At 35.2% G+C, this 20,215-nt stretch overlaps 2 protein-coding genes across 3 annotated transcripts in view; one reads left to right on the plus strand and one right to left on the minus strand.

Moving 5' to 3' along the window:
• The window catches only part of LOC112051517 (uncharacterized), a 75,038-nt gene that overhangs the window by 3,340 nt on the left and 51,483 nt on the right, over positions 1–20,215 (minus strand). For both annotated transcript variants that reach the window (XM_024090189.2, XM_052884153.1), the window contains exon 2: positions 16,657–16,721. Coding sequence is in view for 1 of the 2 variants with exons in the window: in XM_052884153.1 (XP_052740113.1) it covers positions 16,657–16,721 (65 nt within the window). In the remaining variant the exon portion in view is untranslated. The remainder of the gene's footprint in view (positions 1–16,656; positions 16,722–20,215) is intronic.
• Positions 20–20,215, plus strand: part of LOC112051514 (pupal cuticle protein 20-like) — a 127,341-nt gene continuing 107,145 nt past the window's right edge. The window contains exon 1 of the mRNA XM_052884154.1: positions 20–4,775. Coding sequence (XP_052740114.1) covers positions 4,773–4,775 — 3 coding nt within the window. The 5' untranslated portion in view covers positions 20–4,772. The remainder of the gene's footprint in view (positions 4,776–20,215) is intronic.

Here is a 20,215-nt window from a genome sequence, read left to right on the forward strand (position 1 = left end):
GAAACATAATAGGTATTCATTTAACTTTTTAACTATGGGCATGGTCATAAAGCTGTGATAGCCCAGTGGATATGACCTCTGCCTCCGATTCCGGAGGGTGTGATTTCGAATCCGGTCCGTACACCTCCAACTTTTCAGTTTGTACATTTTAAGAAATTAAATATCACGTGTCTCAAACGGTGAAGAAAAAACATTGTGAGGAAACCTGCACACAGAATTGTGTGTAGGTGTGTGAAGTCTCCCAATGTAAACCGAGTGGACCTAACCACTTTCATTCTGAGAGAACACTCCACTCAGCAGTGAGCCGAATATGGGTTGATAATGATGGTCATATTATATAAGGGCATTTTTTTCATATTCAGATAATTCGGTGTAATATTTTATTATTCTATTAGTAGTTGGTAGAACAAGCAGATGAAAATGACCCACGGGCGTACAGGTCAACGATAATTTTGTACTGTAAATATCGTTGGTACAGGCTTGGTACGAGTACATACGTATGAATATCGCTATCCGAATTTGACAAGATAGGTAACGTAACCATGGAACTTTCTGGAAATCCCCGTTGCAGATATTTAAACTGTCTTCTATAAATGTAACATTAGATACTGAATATAACAATCAATATTTCGGTAAATGTTTTAACATAACATTGCTAGTATGTGTATTGTGTATATTTACATAAGGAGTCAGCGAGAATGATCCAGAGCCCATCGAGTGAACTGGATCAAGGCTCGACCTTATCCATTAGAGCTTAATGGCTCGATGACAAACGAGATACGCGTGCTCCTTTATAGAAGGGATTTTTATGTTTTGGTTTTTTAATATTTGTTTTCTAAATTATGAATGCAAATAAAAGCATTTGTTGATTCTTCATCTTCATTGCTAGTTTAAAAATATTTGTAAGTTTACCTACAAATTAACAATCCTAGATGTTTTTATGGCATCAGGCATACGTTGACTGTAATCATGGCCTGGTGGAATTAAAGAGCCTGAGGTGGATTTTGTCTAGAAGGACATCCACATTGTAAGTAACGGAAGCTGGAAGGGTATTGAGTATTAGGAATTAGGAATGAAGAACGCCTATTAAAAGGAGTTCCTTTTAATAGGCGTCTTAGAGATATTCGACTATATCATCACAATTATAGGGTGATCATATTTCAATTCCGGCTATCAGATGTTAATATTGATGACTGGGACTTTTCTCTTCTTCTTTAATTGGTTAAAGGGAATCTTTAATTGGTTAACTTGTCAACTAAGGGCTGACAATTTCACCAATTAAAGATTTTTTCTAAGAAAGAAAACACCAATCTGATAGCCCGACCCAAGATTCGAGCCTGGGACTTCGTGAGCTGAGCCATATAGGCTAACCACTATACCTACGAGGTACCTTCTCGTAGTTATGTACTACAATATAGCGGTAGGTACAGCTCGTGTGGATTATCTTGTCACCTGGTGCGAATGATGTTTATACTGTGTTTGTTTGGTTGTGGGTAGCCAGGTGTCAAGTTAATGCGCACGAATTATACAGAAAGAACAAAGAGATCAAACAGTTCCTGTTTCGTTGTCATAAATAATTATAATATGACAAAGCTTCTCATGATCCAAATTCCACAGCACGGATGTGAACTGGTAGCCCTTTATGTCATTTAGGAAAGTGAAAGCAAGATAACCAAAGCCTTCGAGGAAATTCCATTTATTCTTACTTTCTAGATAACAACTATCTAAATGGGATTTTATTGCTTACTTAATAGTAAAATATAGGTAGGTAGGTATAGGTTTAACCTAACCTGATAAATATTGTACAGTAAGTAATTGTACTTATTAATTTTAATGTTTCAGTGTTTACTAGACTTAACTTTTCATATTTTGTCTGATGTGAAATAAAGCATTCCCACATATCCACCGACCCTCTAGGTACATATAAGTTACCAGGGTCGATGGTTCCTAACAACCCGATTCCTATCGGGTTACCTTTTAAAAATCCACAAGTTTTATAGACGTACATAATTTAACAAATGAAAACCCACGTGAAATAGTATCTACGAGAAAATTTCAGTCTTCGCTACGGCAAGTTACCTACATAATAAAATCACACACCACAGTATCAGTTGACAGCTTTAAGTTTTGTGATGGATTTTAAGTGCTGTGAAGAGTGATGACTGATACTTGTATAAATAATTTGATTAAAACTTATTTGTATGAGACTTTAGAGGAGAAGCTTATGTAAAAAAGCGAACCTTACGAACCTATTGAATTTGCTATTTAAACCTATTGCATATTGTAGTTTTATGGATGTATGATGTATGATGATGTGCAATCTATACTTATAATAAAACTGTAGCAGGTCCAATTCTGTACATTGAAGATATTTTGAACAATCGATACTGAAGCTATATTTTTTTTCGATTTTTTGTCTGTTTGTGTTTTTTGTTATTCGGGCATCACGCTGAAACTACTGAATGAATTCAAATGAAACTTTTTTTTTTTTGAGACCATAATATGGAAAATGTTATAGGATAATTTTTATAGGGAAAATAAAATCAGAAGGTGGTGAAATAAGGGTTAAAGTTTAAGTTGGATAGTCCTCTAATTTTACAGTAACAATTCAAAACAAAATCCATAAATCACGAAAAATGTGATTCAAGAATTTTTAATATACAACCATTAAAGTGATGAAATAGGGGTTGAAGGTTTACATTGATTTCCACGCGGACAAAGTCGCGGGCGTCCGCTAGTAAAGAATATCTGCTGAACTAGCTGCTGGCAAAGATTGCTGTGGTGATAATCGCGAGTAGGTCGAATCGGTGCATAAGTTTCCAAGGAAAAGCTACATACACATGCACTTGGTTGAACAATAGAGTTAATACCTATTAGAATGATTTATGAAATTGCCCACTTGCATGAAAACTAGTAGCTACCTATCTACCTACTATTTATAAGTTGCTGGATCTGTGTTGGTTGCAAATAATAAATGGATGCACCACACTAAGCAGTAAACTTCGTATAATTCGTAAGGTGTTTTCCTACGTTTTATTTATTAATATCAAGAATTTTCACCGTTCGTAATTCATTAAGTTTAATTAAGTCAGGGCCCGTAGCCATGTAGCTCTTTCTACAAATTCTAACGCTTCGAAATCTAAATGTATGTGAATGACAGATTCGATCGATAACTTGATCACGTGACTTGTCGATACCAAATGTCATTCTCATAGTCATACATAATTTTTTAAAGCGTTTGCGATCGTAGAAAGAGAATCGACGTGTCATATGGCTAGTACTCCGGGGTACCAGGGCCTGTATATAGTTATACTACCCACACCTATTGGTATTTTGGATGTGTCACAGTAATTACCCACAGTTAGATATTACAAGTACCTTCAAATCCCTAATGTAAAAGTTGAAGTCGATGTGTATTAACAGCAAGAGAGTGTCACAAGGTTACGTACTGCATAACATTATATGAAACTTATTACAACATTTGAAAATACTATCAACAATGTGGCTCCCCTTGACCCCCGAGTCGTGAGAAATGCAAGTTTACAGATGATTCGGTATAATCGAGTTGTTAATTTAGTGCGCGAAACAAGGGCAGTGCTGTTGACCCCGCGATCTATCGGCAGCATCTGGCAATGATCTCTCCAGGCGCCGAACGCGGAAGCGCCTCGCGGGATTTGACCGTGTTTCAATGGTGCTCGATTGGAGATTACACGCAACGATCCAGAGCTGGGCTTCGGGAGGATTAGAAAGCTGGCATCGATAACTTTAATGCGCTGCCAGATATTATAACTTATCTGGTACGATTTAAAATTGCACTCGCAGCTACCTACACGTCGTACTCGAGATCGTTTGTGACCTAATGAAATCATTTTGTTTACATAAAGCAGACGCCGATGGGTATTCTGTTTGGGTGTATTATTATCGCGCACCAAATCCTCGATTGTTGAACCCTACCTTGACATGCATGCGAGAGCGAGACGACCATGGTTGCGGAACAGCGGTGCGCGAACGCAGGGTTGCACACAAATAACTCTCCAGCAAGAATACGACTCGAGTGCTTCTCAGAACGCACAGTTCAGTGTCTACTTGTACCTTTTTAAAACCGCATCGAACATCAAAGATACGCATACCGTTAACGACGGCTACGTATTCGGTTCCGTCGACCGGCACGCACTAACAATTGCCCATAAAGGCGTCACGTCATCCTCGCTGCACTCTAACACTCCTATCTATTTAGATATGTGTCTACTTCCTTTAATTAATACGAGTGCGTGAATCAACAACATTTGAACATGTAGGGGAACGTGCGTTACTAACTTTCTACAGTCACGCTCGGCCTGCATCGCTACACTACACCCTCGGAAGGACTGACAGGTGTACACGAATGGGTGTGAAGGGTCGGGCAGAAAGACGTTTTTTAAAAAGATCGCCTATGTAAAGTTTGAACTTTTTGTAGGTGCATCCAGCATTCAGGTAGCACGGTCTCATAAATCAAGGAATCAGTGTAAAAAGTAAACACACATCGTATGAATGGAGCACATAGACGTATTGTTATGAGTTCCTACGAGTAGGTACGGGCAGTTTTAACGTTAATAATTTTAATATTATACAAGAAGGTATTTGTACAATTTGTTATGACAGTGATAGTACGAATAAGAGGGTGATTGGTGACTTTTGTTCGGTTCTTTGTTGAGCAACGTTCTTACGTTATTTTGTAGTGTAATTGTTCATAAATTGTTTAGTGTTGGTATGGAGAAGATTGTCGACAGGGGATGGTTAGTGTTTCTTCATTTCATTCTAAAAGGCTTATTTAAACCTGTGACCTTGGGTCACAAGTCCTAAGACCTGATCGGTATGTTTCCTTTGCCACAATATGTTGTTATTGCAATTCCTTGTCGTTTACTTTAGACATTTTATGGCATTATAAATCTTGGTAGCAATTCCAAAGGTAGCCCGACGAGCTCATACCACGGACATGGCTATCAAAGCCATTAATGTCCATTGTATGATAATGGAGTGGATAGCATAAAGCGTCGCGGACGGCGAGAAAGTGTTAGCCGGTCGCAAAGTACGATGTCGGTCGAATTTGCATATTAGGTAACTGCTGTTTGGTTTACGGAAACTCGAAAGGATATTTGTAATTAACAATGTTCGTGAAATCACCGTTCAATAACTGAGTACATTGTAGACTTTGTTGTATATTAAACTGAGTCTTTAGCTAATAAATCGAGAACATTGTATCTTTAACCTTTTTTAAGTTGTGCCTTTAAATTTACTGTTCTGTCCTTTTGATAGTGCACCCAGTCTATATTTTTTATATTTCTATTTGAAATCATTTATAAGTCGTCATTAAAGTACATTTTACGAGAAATCTAGTTTACGTACAATAAATAGCTAAGTTCATCAATAACGTTTTCGCGAAACACGTCAATTTTAATAACGAAGTCATACATAATAATGAACAACGCTTGGATGCTAAATGAAGCTATTATCGAATGCTTTTCCATTAATTGGCCTTAATTTAATAGTGTAATTTAATAAATACTATTTTGAGCTACGTGACACACTTTCGATGTTATTTTGCTTTAACTTGGAGGTCCTTGTTAAAGCAAGGACAACTTTTTCAACTTCAGGTAAAATCAAAACTTTTAATTATTAACTTTTTAGATTGGTTTCGTAGCACCAATAGACACACCACCAATGCAAAGTTTTTCGGTACGATGCAGCGTGGATGAGTATAATTCAGGTTTATTTATTGAACAGACTAACTCTTCTAATACTCGTAGTAGAGTAACGCTTAACAGGTGAGATATCAATTTTATTTGATCTGAGTGAGTCAACTTGAAATACATTTTGAATTTGGAATGCTGGCTATAGTTAATTGATTGTTGTTAGATTTAGAAAATTTTGGATTTGACTGCGTTTTGTTTTTAAGGTAGTTATCTACTAATCGTACAATAGCGTCATTTTGACTGTAATGGTCTACCGTAAAGTTATTTTGCGTAGATGCATGTATCCATGTAGCACGTTTATTCTCTTTCTACAAACGTTTACGCTTTGAAAATTGTGTGGGTATGCGTATGAGATTTTATTATCGACAGGTCACGTGATCAAGTTGTCGATCGGATCTGTCATTCCTATACATTTTTTAGTTTTTAGAAAGAGAATCGACGTGCCATATGGCCGTACCATCTGACATCAATCATTTGATGTCTTTTCGCTAGACTCCCTTTTGCGCGCTATTTTGCAAACTAAGTATAACTAATAAAGAGCTCCATTGATGAAATCAATAATCAAGTCTTGCCCTAAATAACTAAGATTACCTTACCATACCACCATCATTATGTATTTAAATATTTTGTTTCTCGCGACTGACACTACTTTCTTTAGACTAATATCAGACGCGAGAATATTATGTGGTCTAAAGGTCAGTCGTTTATGAACTGCTGCATCCATTAATGTTATCACGTTCCTACCTACATCTAGTCACATACTTTCATTAAGGAAATTAAATCTTTTTAGTGTTAATACTTAAGAAACTAAAGGTGACCGTAGATGGCTTGTGAGGGCTATACGGTAGCCAATTTAGGAAGAACTATTTGGTTTCTACCTTTCCCCTGCGTTTGGGAATGCACGCTAGGCCTTTATTTGGTTTATACAAAATCTTATAATAATGTTCTGATTAACTTACGTTCTAACTATGTCACCCATAGAAGAGTTATGTATCCAGCCCTGGAGCAATAAAGAATAGGAGTGTACCTACCGTATACAATTGTACATAACTGCCAAGTAATCCCAAATACTTACTGAAAAAGTTGTATTTTTTTATTACAAAAGGTAAAAATTACCATAAATAATTCAATTGCAATTTCTCAATAATTTAGATACCCGTAAAGTGAAATTTACGATCTCATTAATTTTTTGGATTTGTTTTTGTTATCCTAATTCGCAATTCAATTGTTTATTAATATTTTACTTTAATTTTTCTTAATACTTTATGGATTCGTACACACCCATTAGAAATCTATTTTTAATTTTGGGACAATGATTTTTAACCTCTCTTCCAGTTGCTACGACCAACAAGGTAATCATGTTATTTAGGGTTATCTTTATTTTCGATCCTAGGTTCTGTCTAGATTTACATTTCTGTTTAGATTTACCCAAAACAGAAAGCAACCTGCTGATGTCCTTATATTTTCCCTAAACCAAAGGTTGTCTGGAAGAAATCGCCATTTAACGATAGGGCCGTCTTTTTAAGCTGAACATTATATGTTTCTATCTCTCTTGTTTTTGTTATTGTGGTGTGCAAATTGCAATTAAGTAAATATAAATATAAACTAATATTGTGAAGAGTAAATATTTGATTGTTTAAACTACTCAACCGATTTGAAAAATGCTTACAATGTTGGGAACCAACACTATCCCAGAGTGTATATATATTATAGAGTGTATAATGTAGGCTATATTTTATTCCCGCATTCCTACAGTAACCACGCGAGTGAAACCACGTGACGTGTGCTAGTAAATAAATAAAATGTTTGTAAAGTTGAAGGTTGCTGTTGCACTAAGGTACCAGCGTCGAAGAATCTATACAGGCCGATTCCCGTAGGGTTACCTTTTAAAAATCCATACAATTATAGTTAGGTATGGTTGTATGAGAAACCGGAGTTTGTATCTAGCGGTATGAGTTTCCTTTTCTTTGAGATGGCTTACCTTTCTGAAAATTCCACCCTTCGCCACTGTAAGGTTCATAGATAAAATAAAATGTAAAAGGTTAAGTAACCCAGTAAGCAGGTCTTAGAGAATCAATAAAGTAAGCTGAAGTTGCTAAGATTATGAAATACATCTGATACGACAAGGGTCACTGGTTTTGTTCCAATTCGCGACAAATAATTACATTGATATAATTTATAAGTAGACATTATTCGCGGTCTGATTGTCTTGTACTAAGTCTTGTACTATGGTACTAACTAGGTATCTCGAGGGCAAAAGCATATTTTATCTCTGTGGTACGACTATCCAGTGGCGTACACAAGGTTTTTAACTATGGTAGTCACTATACTAAATAAAAAACGGCCAAGTGTGTCGGGCTACGCACAGTGTTCCGTAGATTAAGTTAGCATTTTAATCCCTTATATAATGCACAACAATACCGATAAAGATACCCAGCACCATGGGATAGATGATAAAAAATTCATCCTCACTTTACACTTACCTTAAAAAATGTACGGAATAGAAAATTACCAGTTATTTTTCATGAAACTTATTAGGTACCTACTTATTTATTTTATTTACCAACAGTTTAACTAAAAATATCGACTTCTAAATATTTGAATAAAAGCTGTTCTTCATTTAGCATGAACAAAATATTTTTTTTTTTATCATTATTTCTATAATTTTCACTTTTAATTAATTCTCAAATATAGCTAAATATATTTTTCACTAGCGCAGTTATAAAGCAGTTTTTGGGAGAAAATACTAAGTTTTGTTTACCTTGTAATTAGAGATAAGTAAAAACGGGTAAAAAATGTTTTCACATTCTATTTATGTACAAACTTTCGAATTACTATATATATAAATGCAGGCGTTATTATGCGAAAGTTCATTATGTATTGTAAACAATTGGTTTTTCGTGGAGAATTGCAAATTAGATCTAAGTGTTCTACTCGAACTTTTTCTCTCTACCACAGGACCCGGCAGCTGCACGATGAATCCATGGAATGTTAAGATATTCGTCTCTTTTTATGTACTTTATAAATAGGGATGATGACAGTTTTTTAAATTGTATATAAATTAGGAGAAAGCTAATAGTAAAGCAATTTTGTAAAAATAACAGTGTACCTATTTGTGTTCATTGCTTTCTGAGCTACCCTAGGGATTTAAAGCGTTACATTTGCGGCGCTGCCACGGATCCCTAAAAACGCCCCATACAAAATGACACGAATCAATGACGTCGTAGATCATTAATGACCGTTAGATGTGTATGGGCGTTAAATTACTAATATCTTTGTAATTTGTGCGTTTATGTATAAAGTTCATGTTGAAAAATGACACGTTTAGTGTAAGGAAGCTAAAACTGTATGAATTTTCATATAATTACGATAAAAGATTTTTAATAGATTTTGAAATTTTATAATCATAACATCCGAATGTCTCATAAAAATCAATACCTATATTCAAACCTAGTACCTACCTAATCATCCCCATTACATATACAGGTAGGTAAATTAGTTAAAACTAACTAATTTATAAAATCATACCACAAAGCGCAGTGTTGGTTGATTAGGTGGACTCTTAATGTCATGAGTCCATCTAATATCCTAATGTCCACGGGGGAGGTTACAGAAAGTCGTTGGTTGCAGACAGAGAGTACTAGACGAAAGGAATGGATATATACATTTTATCATTATCATTATCATCGTCATATCACGATCCTGAGCCGCCTGCATCTCAAGGACTCGCTTAATGTTGTCGGTCCACTAAATATGTAAAAGCATAAGGTCGAAATATCGAAAACCGCTAGACGTATATAATTACAAAGTTGTTACAAAATTTGGCAAAGAGGTAATTGTTTAGTAGACGTCTGCTAAGATAGAATTTTGCAATAAGTCTAAAGGCAGACGAAGTCGCGGACGTCCGCTAGTTTTAGCATATTTACTTATATAGCAAAACAGGTTAGTTACTACAATCAACTAACCTTTCAAACTGTTTACGAATCAAGTCGTCGAGTTAACATTACCTACTTTGTTAATAAAAGTAAACCTGTTATATTGTACGTATCTAAGTTTTAATATAGGTAATATCACAATTTCATTTAACTATTTCATTATGAAACTTACAGAACCAAATCAAAAGTCATTTCCTTTTATTAATTTCACTGAAAATATAATTATGTACGAAGTAAGTACGAGTACAAAGTACGAAGTAAGATTCACAGTAACCACTGATACAGAAGGCAGGGCTTCAAAGTAATTAACAAAAAGTACCTATTCGATGAAAATTCAACACACTTTTCTGATGTTGCTCATTGGTTTTAAAAAACATCGTAGTTATTTATAAAGTTCTCTCCATTCAGGAATCTGCAGCAGACAGTGCGGTGACGACCCTGACTGCGACGATGTATTTGTGAACCAGACTAAATCCGTCTTTTAATGGAATGATATTAATGAGTGCGCCCAATAAATCACCGGTCGGTTGTCCAATAAGGTTATTAACAGATAGGGTTGTCAACATTCAAACTATATTTCATTGGAGTACCTGTTTGCTATTTTAAACCGCGAATATACTCCTAAGTATGGTAGTGCCTCCGTGGGCTCCATGACTCGACAAGAAACCCTCTATACTAAAGCCATACTCGAGGAATACTGTTTACCGACAAACAAATTAAAAATGAGGGTATAAATCATTAGGGATCATCAATCATCGCTAGTCATTTCACACCTAATAATAATTATAATTAACTTGTTATTAAATTAATGAAAATAAATTCGATTAATAAGTTTAAAACAATTAGACATAGTTAATATATTTTGAATAATATTTTATAAAAAAACAATTTTAAATGAAAACGTTATGAAATGACATCCGTTTTCTACCTTCATTTCTAATTTGTTTGTTAGTAAACAGTACTCCTCGAGTATGGCTTTAGTATAGGTACGTTTGAATCCGAATAGACTATCATTAGAAGATGTGGACTATAGTCTATGATGGACTATATAGTTATTTACTACTAGCAGATGGAGGAGGCCTATGCAGGCGACACCACAAACAGCAGGACATAGTCGTACTGAAAACGTTTCAAACACTTATCTATACCAAAGGCTGTTCGGAATAGAAGGCTTTTATTTACTTCTAGCAGCGGCCCCATGGTTTAATTAGCGTAGTTCCCGTTCCCGTAGGAATATGAGGATCAAATATAGCCTTTGTTACTCAGTGAAGATAAAGCTTTTTTTTGGTAAAAGAATTAAAAAAAAACGGTCGAGTAGTTTTTGAGTCAAGTCGTAACAAACAAGTAAATAATAATTCCTCACCATTTTATACTGTTAGTACCTAAAGATTCATAAGGAATTTCCGCAAAGTAAAATCTGCTTCTATTAAAAATAAAGTGTACCTAACATTTTGCTTCCATGTATTATTAAATAATATAAAGCTCATTAATAAAATATACATTTACTCGTATAACATCATGATACGATGAAAGCTACCTTATATGATCTTTCTATTATACACGGACCTACATAATCTGTTCTTTGTAAAATGAGTCACTAAGTACCTACGTAAATAAATTACTTGTTAAAATATGTCACAAGGTATCATAAAATAATCAACGTTCATACACCTTGTCTGTTACTGTTTCCATGTTATCTGTGGCGTAAACATCAGCTGTGACATCTATGATTAGTAGGCATTAGTGGACAAGGTTAAAAATACAACTCTCATTATGTTCAGATGGACTAACAACCTGCAATAGCCAGAGCCAGACATACCTCTTACGAACGTTAAAAGCTCTGTTAAAAGTTTGTCAGCTTCACACAACTAAACACTATGCTATTTTAAACGGCGAAAATACAGGATGTCCCTTAATTAATGGATAAAACGCAAATGGTAGATACACCACCTAATTGCGGTCAAAAGCTTGTAACTTTGACCTTTTTTATGATAAGTTAATATGTTTTTAACAATACATATATGTAGGTATATCTTAGACTTTGATATAATTCATTAGTAAAACCATTTCTTTCAGATAATCGTGTCATCTCATCTCGATGATCGACGAATCGAATCATTAATTTTAGTCTGTCATAAAAACATTTAAATAAGTATTTCGCTGTCCTTAAAAACTCATTTAGAAGATAAATTGGCGGCGACGTCGAACTTGCAAAAATGACTTGATAAGAGTGCCGAGGATGTCTAGTGATGTCCCACATGTTCCTTATCCACTTCACTGTACCGCCACTTAGCAGTCAACAACCCACTTAAACTACGAGTGACACAACCACAGATATAAGAAGTAACTAGATGTATAAAGTGCCAACTGTTTGTATTGAAACCAGCGTACCCGGGGGCGTGGCCTTACAAACACATTTATAGTGTAATAATACTTATCACACTGATAAACTCTTCACTTAATTGGCTGTTTAATATTTAGTGAAAAAAGAAATATACTACCCTTATTTTAGAGTTGAAAATTATTTATTACTGTTGTCTCAGAACAAATGAAAATTCTCGAATGAAAATTCATGAATGAAATCTGTAGTACCGCTACTCGTCACTAGTTGTCTCTATATACATATAAGCTTTATTACCTTATAAATAAGATTCAAAATGATCCTAACTTTGTTTTATTAATGTTGTCTAGGGATGTGAAATAACGATAGTCTGAAATTTCGATAGTCTCGTTACTCGCAGTAAATAAAACGAACGTCTGTTGTTTAAAAAAAAATTTTAATTTTATAAAATTAAGAAGAACAACATAGGTCAATCAAAAATTTTAAATATATGAAGAAACACACACAAGAAAGTAAAAAACAAGCATTTTTTTTAATGTACCACTCTGAAAAAACATTAATTCAACTGAAACTTTGCATGATTCGAGTTTACACAACAAAGAAGGTCAAATACAAGTCCATAACTTGTGTACTTGAAAAATTAAGTACTTTCCACGAAACCTTAACAAATAGGGGATAACCCTATTTCACCCTTTCTATTTTTATATTCGCAACATGAAGAATCTATAACCTTCTTCGTACTATTTGCTTAAATTGTGCTAAGTTTCATTTGATTTTATTAAGTAGTTTCGGAGTGATACATTTGGATGTTAAACAATGTTTCACAAATTTCTCAGGACAATTTGACTAACAAATGAAAGTGACATAAACACAAATAATAAAAAATAAAACACGAGATAGTACAGTGTCGTCATATCTTTCACATGACTATTCTTTTCCAACGATATTTAGATTTTTTATATTTTTTTCAGTATGTACTGTACAATATTTGCCAATAACACACGTGAACAAACACGTGATCAGCTGCTCTAAGTATTTCGTAAACTTAATTCCTAAATATTTCAACGAAAAGATTCACTCTTTTCTGCAAAGAAGTAAAAATAATTCCTAAATATATAAAAAACACGATAGTATATATTTTTTTAATTCGTCGGTTTTTGCAGAAAATAACTCAATTATTTCCTATTTAACTACAATGAGTTTCATGATGAATGTTAAAAGTAGATTATTTTCCAACCCGTTAGTAGTCAATAGGTCAATTACAAATACTCAAACTTGATGTTTCTAACACTTTAAGTACGTCATTTTATTTGTATCCTAAAAGACACGAATACGACTTTTAGAAAAAAAAATCTTTTTGTTTGGCACTGCCGTGAGTACTAAATATCTTCTGTTTCCACTTTACATTAACGTGTCTGACTGCGTAAAATGTTTGGAACAAATTACAATGCGGTTTTGCATAAAACAAATTTTGCTTCCTAGTCGCCTCGATTAATTTTTTTCCTCTCCGGATTCCTAAAAAAATTTTTCGAAAATTTCATCATTATCGTGTCATCATAATATAATAGTAGTAGATATAAAATATCGATATATTAATATCGACATTCCTAAATGAATAGCCAAATGACATATGGCAGCTGCTTAAATTCAAAACTAACATAAATCAAAATTACACTTTTTTCAGGAGAACTAAAACAAGAAAAATAAAAACTATTATTTGGTCTATTTTTCCTCTTATTTTATATAAAGCATAATATAATATACTAGCGGACTCGCTCAAGCTTCGTTTTGACTTATTAATTTATTTATTTGCACTTCTTCCCTATCCCTACCTTACACTACCATACCCCTACCCTACCCCTACCCTACCCCTACCCGTGGTGGTGGACAACGTGGTGTTATTTAGAAAGAAAACGGCCACGAGGTAGATCTCAAATCCGATGGTCGGATCTTTTCATAGAAACAGGTGCCCACACCTTTTATAGTGCCGTCTAGATGGCCTCCGCACTCGATGGAGGAGCATTGTTTATCTAAATATGACTCGCCAACATGGTACCGATTGTCAGTCATGAGGGACCGACTAAAGAGAGAAATTCATTAAAAATATTAAAGAACCTAAAGGCAAAACGAACACTCTGTCTCTTAAGTTTATTTTGACCTTAAAATTGTTTGAAAGAAAATGTTCGTTTAGGTACATTTTATATGCCTAACAACCAGTTTTTAAATAATATAAAAAGGTACTTTCATTTAAAAATTCACATGATGATCCTTTATTTAAAGCTGGAGCATTCCTAAATACTTTGTATATAATTAAAAAGTAACACAGATTATTTTGTGATTAATGTTCGACTGACAACGCGCAACTCAGAATATAGCAGTTTAGATTATATTTCGCACGTTACCAATGAAAATTCAAAATTCAAATGGTTACAATTTCTTGTTGTAAATTTTATGCAAAATCAATGGGTGTTTTCGTTAAATATAAAATAACAAGAATTATTAATATTAATAATTAATACATTTAATTAGGAATAGAAGAATTATTGCAATAAAATCATTTTTGTAGATTTTTGATTTATGATAGTTTTGTTGTTGTTGTTGACGCAGCAAATGTATGCCCACTGGTGTCAACAGAATCTTCGAGAAAATCGAACTTGTATTAAAATAAAGTAAACTTTAGTACTATTCCCGTAAAGTTCATTTTAGTTTGTGACTTTGAGTAAAATATTTTTTTCATATTTTAATGAAAATATAATAAAATACGTACATAATGATGGTACGAAACACCATAATTTGATAAATGTTTGTGGCGGCTATCATTTTTGTATTCCAAAACGGCACAATACAGCATTTTTCTAATCGTTTTTAATTATTTTCAATTACCGAATTTGACAACCGCAGGACGTTACGTGTCAGTCAACGAAACAAGACTGCTAGTACATGCGCGGATAGGCTTGCGAAGCTCCGCACACCCGGGTGTAAGCGGGCCACGCCCCTATGCTACTTCTATTGCTAAAAGCGTTAGCTTTTAGCGATCTCTGTTCTGTGGACACAACGATGCAAACCTTAAAAAAATATATCACACTAATATTATAAGTGTGTGTCATTGTGTGTGTGTAAGTGTGTATGTCTGTTCTTTCTTTGCGCTGCGGCTACTGAAGCGATTTGGAATGGAAATAAATTTTACTCTGGATTTTTATCCCAGAAAATTCCATGGTTCCCGCGGGATTTGTGAAAATCTGAATTCCACGCGGACGAAGTCGCGGGTATCCGCTATTTAAAAATAAAACTATGAATATGCACCAGTCTGTGGCAATTACAGAATGTATCATCTGCTTCTGCTGTGAAATTGGTACGGTTTTGGGCAAACTGGAAGTTACTTTACTTTGAAGAAAGTTGAGATTTAAATCCTAATCCATCTTTATGAATATGGAGGAAAAAGCTGTCTGTTATTTAAATTAGATAATTATCAAAATATGTTGAGTGTGTATTATTCTTTTTAGCTGTGTCTCACAGATTTATTTTATATTGGAAAACGTAAAATAATTATAATTACTATTATTTTACGTTTAGTAGTTTTTAATTATTCTGTCGTTGTGTTAACAAATAAATTTAATTTAATTAAGATTACAATCTATTCTTCTGCCGATAGGTCCTTCCAGCCTTTCTAGAATTTTACGTGTAGTGGTACAAGTGGTACAAGATGAACTTTGTCTTTTGTTTGTTTAAAACTTGTCTCTCCTAAATTATAATTAATTAATAAATAAAATTAATTTTATGTATGATATTTTAATCGACTTCAAAAAAAGGAGGAGGTTTCTCAATTCGACCGTATATACTTTTTTTGTTGAGTACCTTATTCTACTTAGTACGGTCGCAGTTAACTGGTTTAAATACAATCCTTTACACTTATTCGTGTCTCGACTCTCGTGTCCACTATACATTTTATTTACACAGTATGAGAAAGTTAAAACTAAAGCTCGGAGCTAGTACAGTCAATGACTCACATTCATATAGAAACATAATCCAACCCTACATCCTTGAGTACTTTTACTTTTAAAGGTCGTACCACAGCCACAGATGCCTAACATATCAAATGTACGTCGTATAATCGTATCACACGTTTTACTTACTATTTACATGGACTATGTAGACTGTGCTTATTAAAATAATGCAGCGGACTATTCGCTGATATAGCCCGTCAACCACGCTGGCTCAATGCGCATTGGCAGACTTTACACACGTAAAGAATTAAGAAAATTCTCAGATTTCCTCGCGAGGTTTTTTGTTCTCCGTTTGAGACACGTGATGTTTAATTTACCTTGTTAAGTAAAATTTGTATTTTTAATAAATAAATAAAATAGCTACTACATACTTATGATCGATACAATAATTCTCTGTTAGGAGATAAATGCCATTTCTATACATTTTTTTCATTTTCGAAGCGTTAGCGTTTGTAGAAAGAGAATCGACGTGTCACATAACTACAAGCCCAGTGGCTTTTTTGTTCGTTGGCAGGAGTTGTACCACAATCTAATTAAATACTGGATATTGATTGGTATATGCTTGTAAAGAAATTGGTTAATACTAGTCAATACTAGTTCCTAGACGTGTAAATCTAGACAGCTAAAATGCGAAAGAGGCTTACCTTGAGGGTAGACGCGTGTCGTCTTGCGCGGCTTACATTATCACGTGGTCGGCTCGCCTGCGGTCCTGCAACCAGGAAACAAGCCAATTAATACGTGATCAACAATGCACTGTATGAGGCCGAGAGCTAATTAATCAACGCATGTGGCGTTCTTTGTCATATTGATACTTGTATTATTGTTTTCTTCAAATGGTTTGTGTTGCACTATCGTAAACAATACATCTTAAATAGGATTACGTTAACATTTTGTTTTATGTTGCATTTAAGCGTCCATTGGGTCAATCGGTAATTCGGTGTATTTCAGAGAATAAAGGGACAATTTACGAGTAATACAAAAAATATTTCTGAAGTTGGCAGGCCCATCTGCGGACTCGGGTGTTGAGGTATAACATGCCGCAAACTCTTAAAGAACCCTTACACCCTGAAGCTGAATAGTTTGTTTGTTTGTTTGAACGCGCTAGTCTCAGGAACTGGTCTGATTTGAAAAATTCTTTCAGTGTTTGATAGCCCATTTATCGAGGAAGGCTATAGGCTATACATTATCCCCGTATTCCTACGGGAACGGGAACCACGCGGGTGAAACCGTGCAGCGTCAGCTAGTGACAAATATAGAAATTCAACATGGACAGAGGTACAAAGTGATCTGAGAGTCTTACCTAAGTGATCGGTCACGGTGAAATTGTTTGCTTTTCTATTAAAGTTTGACCTGTCGTGGGAACGCGATGGAGTTGCCACCAGAGTACAAGTCGAGAAAATTCGTTAGATTGATTAGCGGACGACTTGTTTGGGAAGTTTATTCGTGTTTACAAAGTAATCATTTGCGCATTACTGACACAAAGATATAAAAGAATCTAAGCTACTCGTATGTCTGTAACCTTAACCTTTGCACTTCATAGGATGTGTGCTAGCATCTAAAATGTTGATTATTCAATAGCAATCTATATATACGTAACCTACCAAACACAGTCTATGTATGTCATAATAACTTTTTATTTAAAAAAAAAATAATAAACATATGATTAAAATAAGACCAATATTTGCATTACCCTGCAACTAGTCGGAAAAGACTGTATTAGGAGTGGGTGCGACAATAGTCTAACGAAGCTGAATCGAACCATCATCATCATCATCGGTGATGAGTCCGACTGCTTTACCGTTGAGCTGTTGAGGCTCTAATTATTCATCATCATCATTATCAATCCATATTCGGCTAACTGCTGAGCGCGAGTCTCCTCTCAAAATGAGAGGGATTAGGCCAATAGTCCATCACGCTGACCCAAAGCGGATTGACAGACTTCACACAAGCAGAGAATTAAGATAATTCTTAAGTATGGTTTCTTCACGATGTTTTGATTTCATCGAGACACGAGATATTTAATCTCTAATTATTATTAATCCAACTTTGTAAATAACTGACAGTGAACCATCTAAAATTAAACCAATTTAATTGCTATCTGACTTAATGAAAAAGTTGAAAAACAAAACTTGGCAATGCATCCATAGTTCTTTGTAATAGTTGACACCTTTCGTTTCCAAGAAATAAGACGAGAAGGCTGAAGCGTGGAAATTTCCATTGCGTTATTATAGCATAGTTAAGAGAACCATAAGTTCCTGTTTGTTTGTCCCAGAGACATAATTCGTCTGGAGCGCTTTCTAGTCATATCTGTGTGATGTACGCCACGCCAGAATGCAGCGCCGTGACATTGTATGCGATGGCCAATGATAATTTATACTATAGATCGGTTACGTCCCTACAAAATCACCGCAAAAAGTGATCCGAATAATAGGACACTGAGCGCACACATGCACAATTTTGTCTTTAATTCCATTTATTTATATATAGTTTTTACACTTCCGGAACACACAACTCGACGTTGTAGACGATATTTAGTTATTATTGGTTTAAATAACTATCGTTATTGAGTTGACTATAAATTTCCTCTTTTGAGCGCCTCATTTTTTGTGCGCTAGTAACACATCTAACAGTATTTAATATCATTGGCGATGGCACACAAACTGCGAAGTGCGAAAGCGGCCCGAGCTTTGCAGTCAAGGTCGAAAGTGTCATATCGCTTGCTCTTACATAAACTTAGTGGTTGTAGAATGAAGACAAATATAAAGCAGTTGATCTTTTAAACTTGAATTCGGATCGAGCTTCCACACAGCGATACGATCTTTATGTGGTATTCGACCACGGCTATGTTCTAAACATTACTATGAATTTATACGTTAAACGTGTACATGTGTTTATTTAATAAAAGAAAAAAAATATATAAAAAAACGGTTGTCTGTAAAGTCGGTTTACTGACGATAGTTGAGCGTGACAACGTCATTAGAAAATACTGATGGAATGGTCGTTTTTCTAAAATACTGTTTAATAATCATCATAGACCAGAATATACTTTATTTCTTGTAAAAAAAGTTGGCAACACCCTAGAGCGAGGGAACGACGCATGACGTCATCTTTTTTCGTGTGTGCAGCCGGCTCCATCGAATCATAAGACGTTGTCACGTCAAAAACAACAATGTCAGATTGTGCGTAACAGTGTCAGATGAGAATATATTTTTGTTTGACACTACACAGGGTGCTTTTTCAATAGCCGGGTATTAACATCATCATCATCATCATCATCATCATATCAGCCGATGGTCGTCCACTGCAGGACATAGGCCTTTTGTAGGGACTTCCAAACATCACGATACTGAGCCGCCTGCATCCAGCGAATCCCTGCGACTCGCTTGATGTCGTCAGTCCACCTGGTGTGGGGTCGGCCAACACTGCGCTTACTAGTGCGGGGTCGCCATTCCAGCACTTTGGGACCCCAACGTCCATCGGCTCTTCGAACTATGTGCCCCGCCCATTGCCACTTCAGCTTCGCAACTCGTTGAGCTATGTCGGTGACTTTGGTTCTTCTGCGGATCTCCTCATTTCTGATTCGATCACGCAGAGATACTCCTAACATAGCTCGTTCCATCGCCCGCTGTGTGACTCTGAGCCTTCTTATGAGGCCCATAGTTAACGACCAAGTCTCGGAACCATAGGTCATGACTGGCAACACGCACTGTTCGAAGACTTTTGTCTTCAGGCACTGAGGAATTTCGGACGAAAAGATGTCGCGAAGCTTCCCGAATGCAGCCCAGCCGAGTTGGATTCGACAGTTCACCTCTTTCTCGAAATTGGACCTACCTAACTGGATCATATGTCCTAGGTATATGTATTCGTCAACAATTTCGAGTGCAGCGTTCTCAACTATAACTGGGTGGAGCGATACATGAGCATTACACATTATTTTCGTTTTGACCATGTTAATTTTTAGGCCCACCTGTTGAGAAACTCTGCTGAGGTCATTGAGCATTGGGTATTAACAACAACATACAATTTCAGTATTCTTTGAAATATTAAATCGTTAAGTAAATGAAATACATATATTGTTTAACATTTCAAACACTGAAGTGTGTGTTAAATCCGTTTAAATTGTTTGTTTAAACGAGTTAATCTTAAGGATTGGATTTGTAGAATTATTTTTGCACTTGATAGGTTATGTTTTAGAGGTTCTAT

This window comes from Bicyclus anynana, chromosome 11, assembly GCF_947172395.1.
Source record: "Bicyclus anynana chromosome 11, ilBicAnyn1.1, whole genome shotgun sequence".
Classification (NCBI taxonomy): Eukaryota; Metazoa; Arthropoda; class Insecta; order Lepidoptera; family Nymphalidae; genus Bicyclus; species Bicyclus anynana.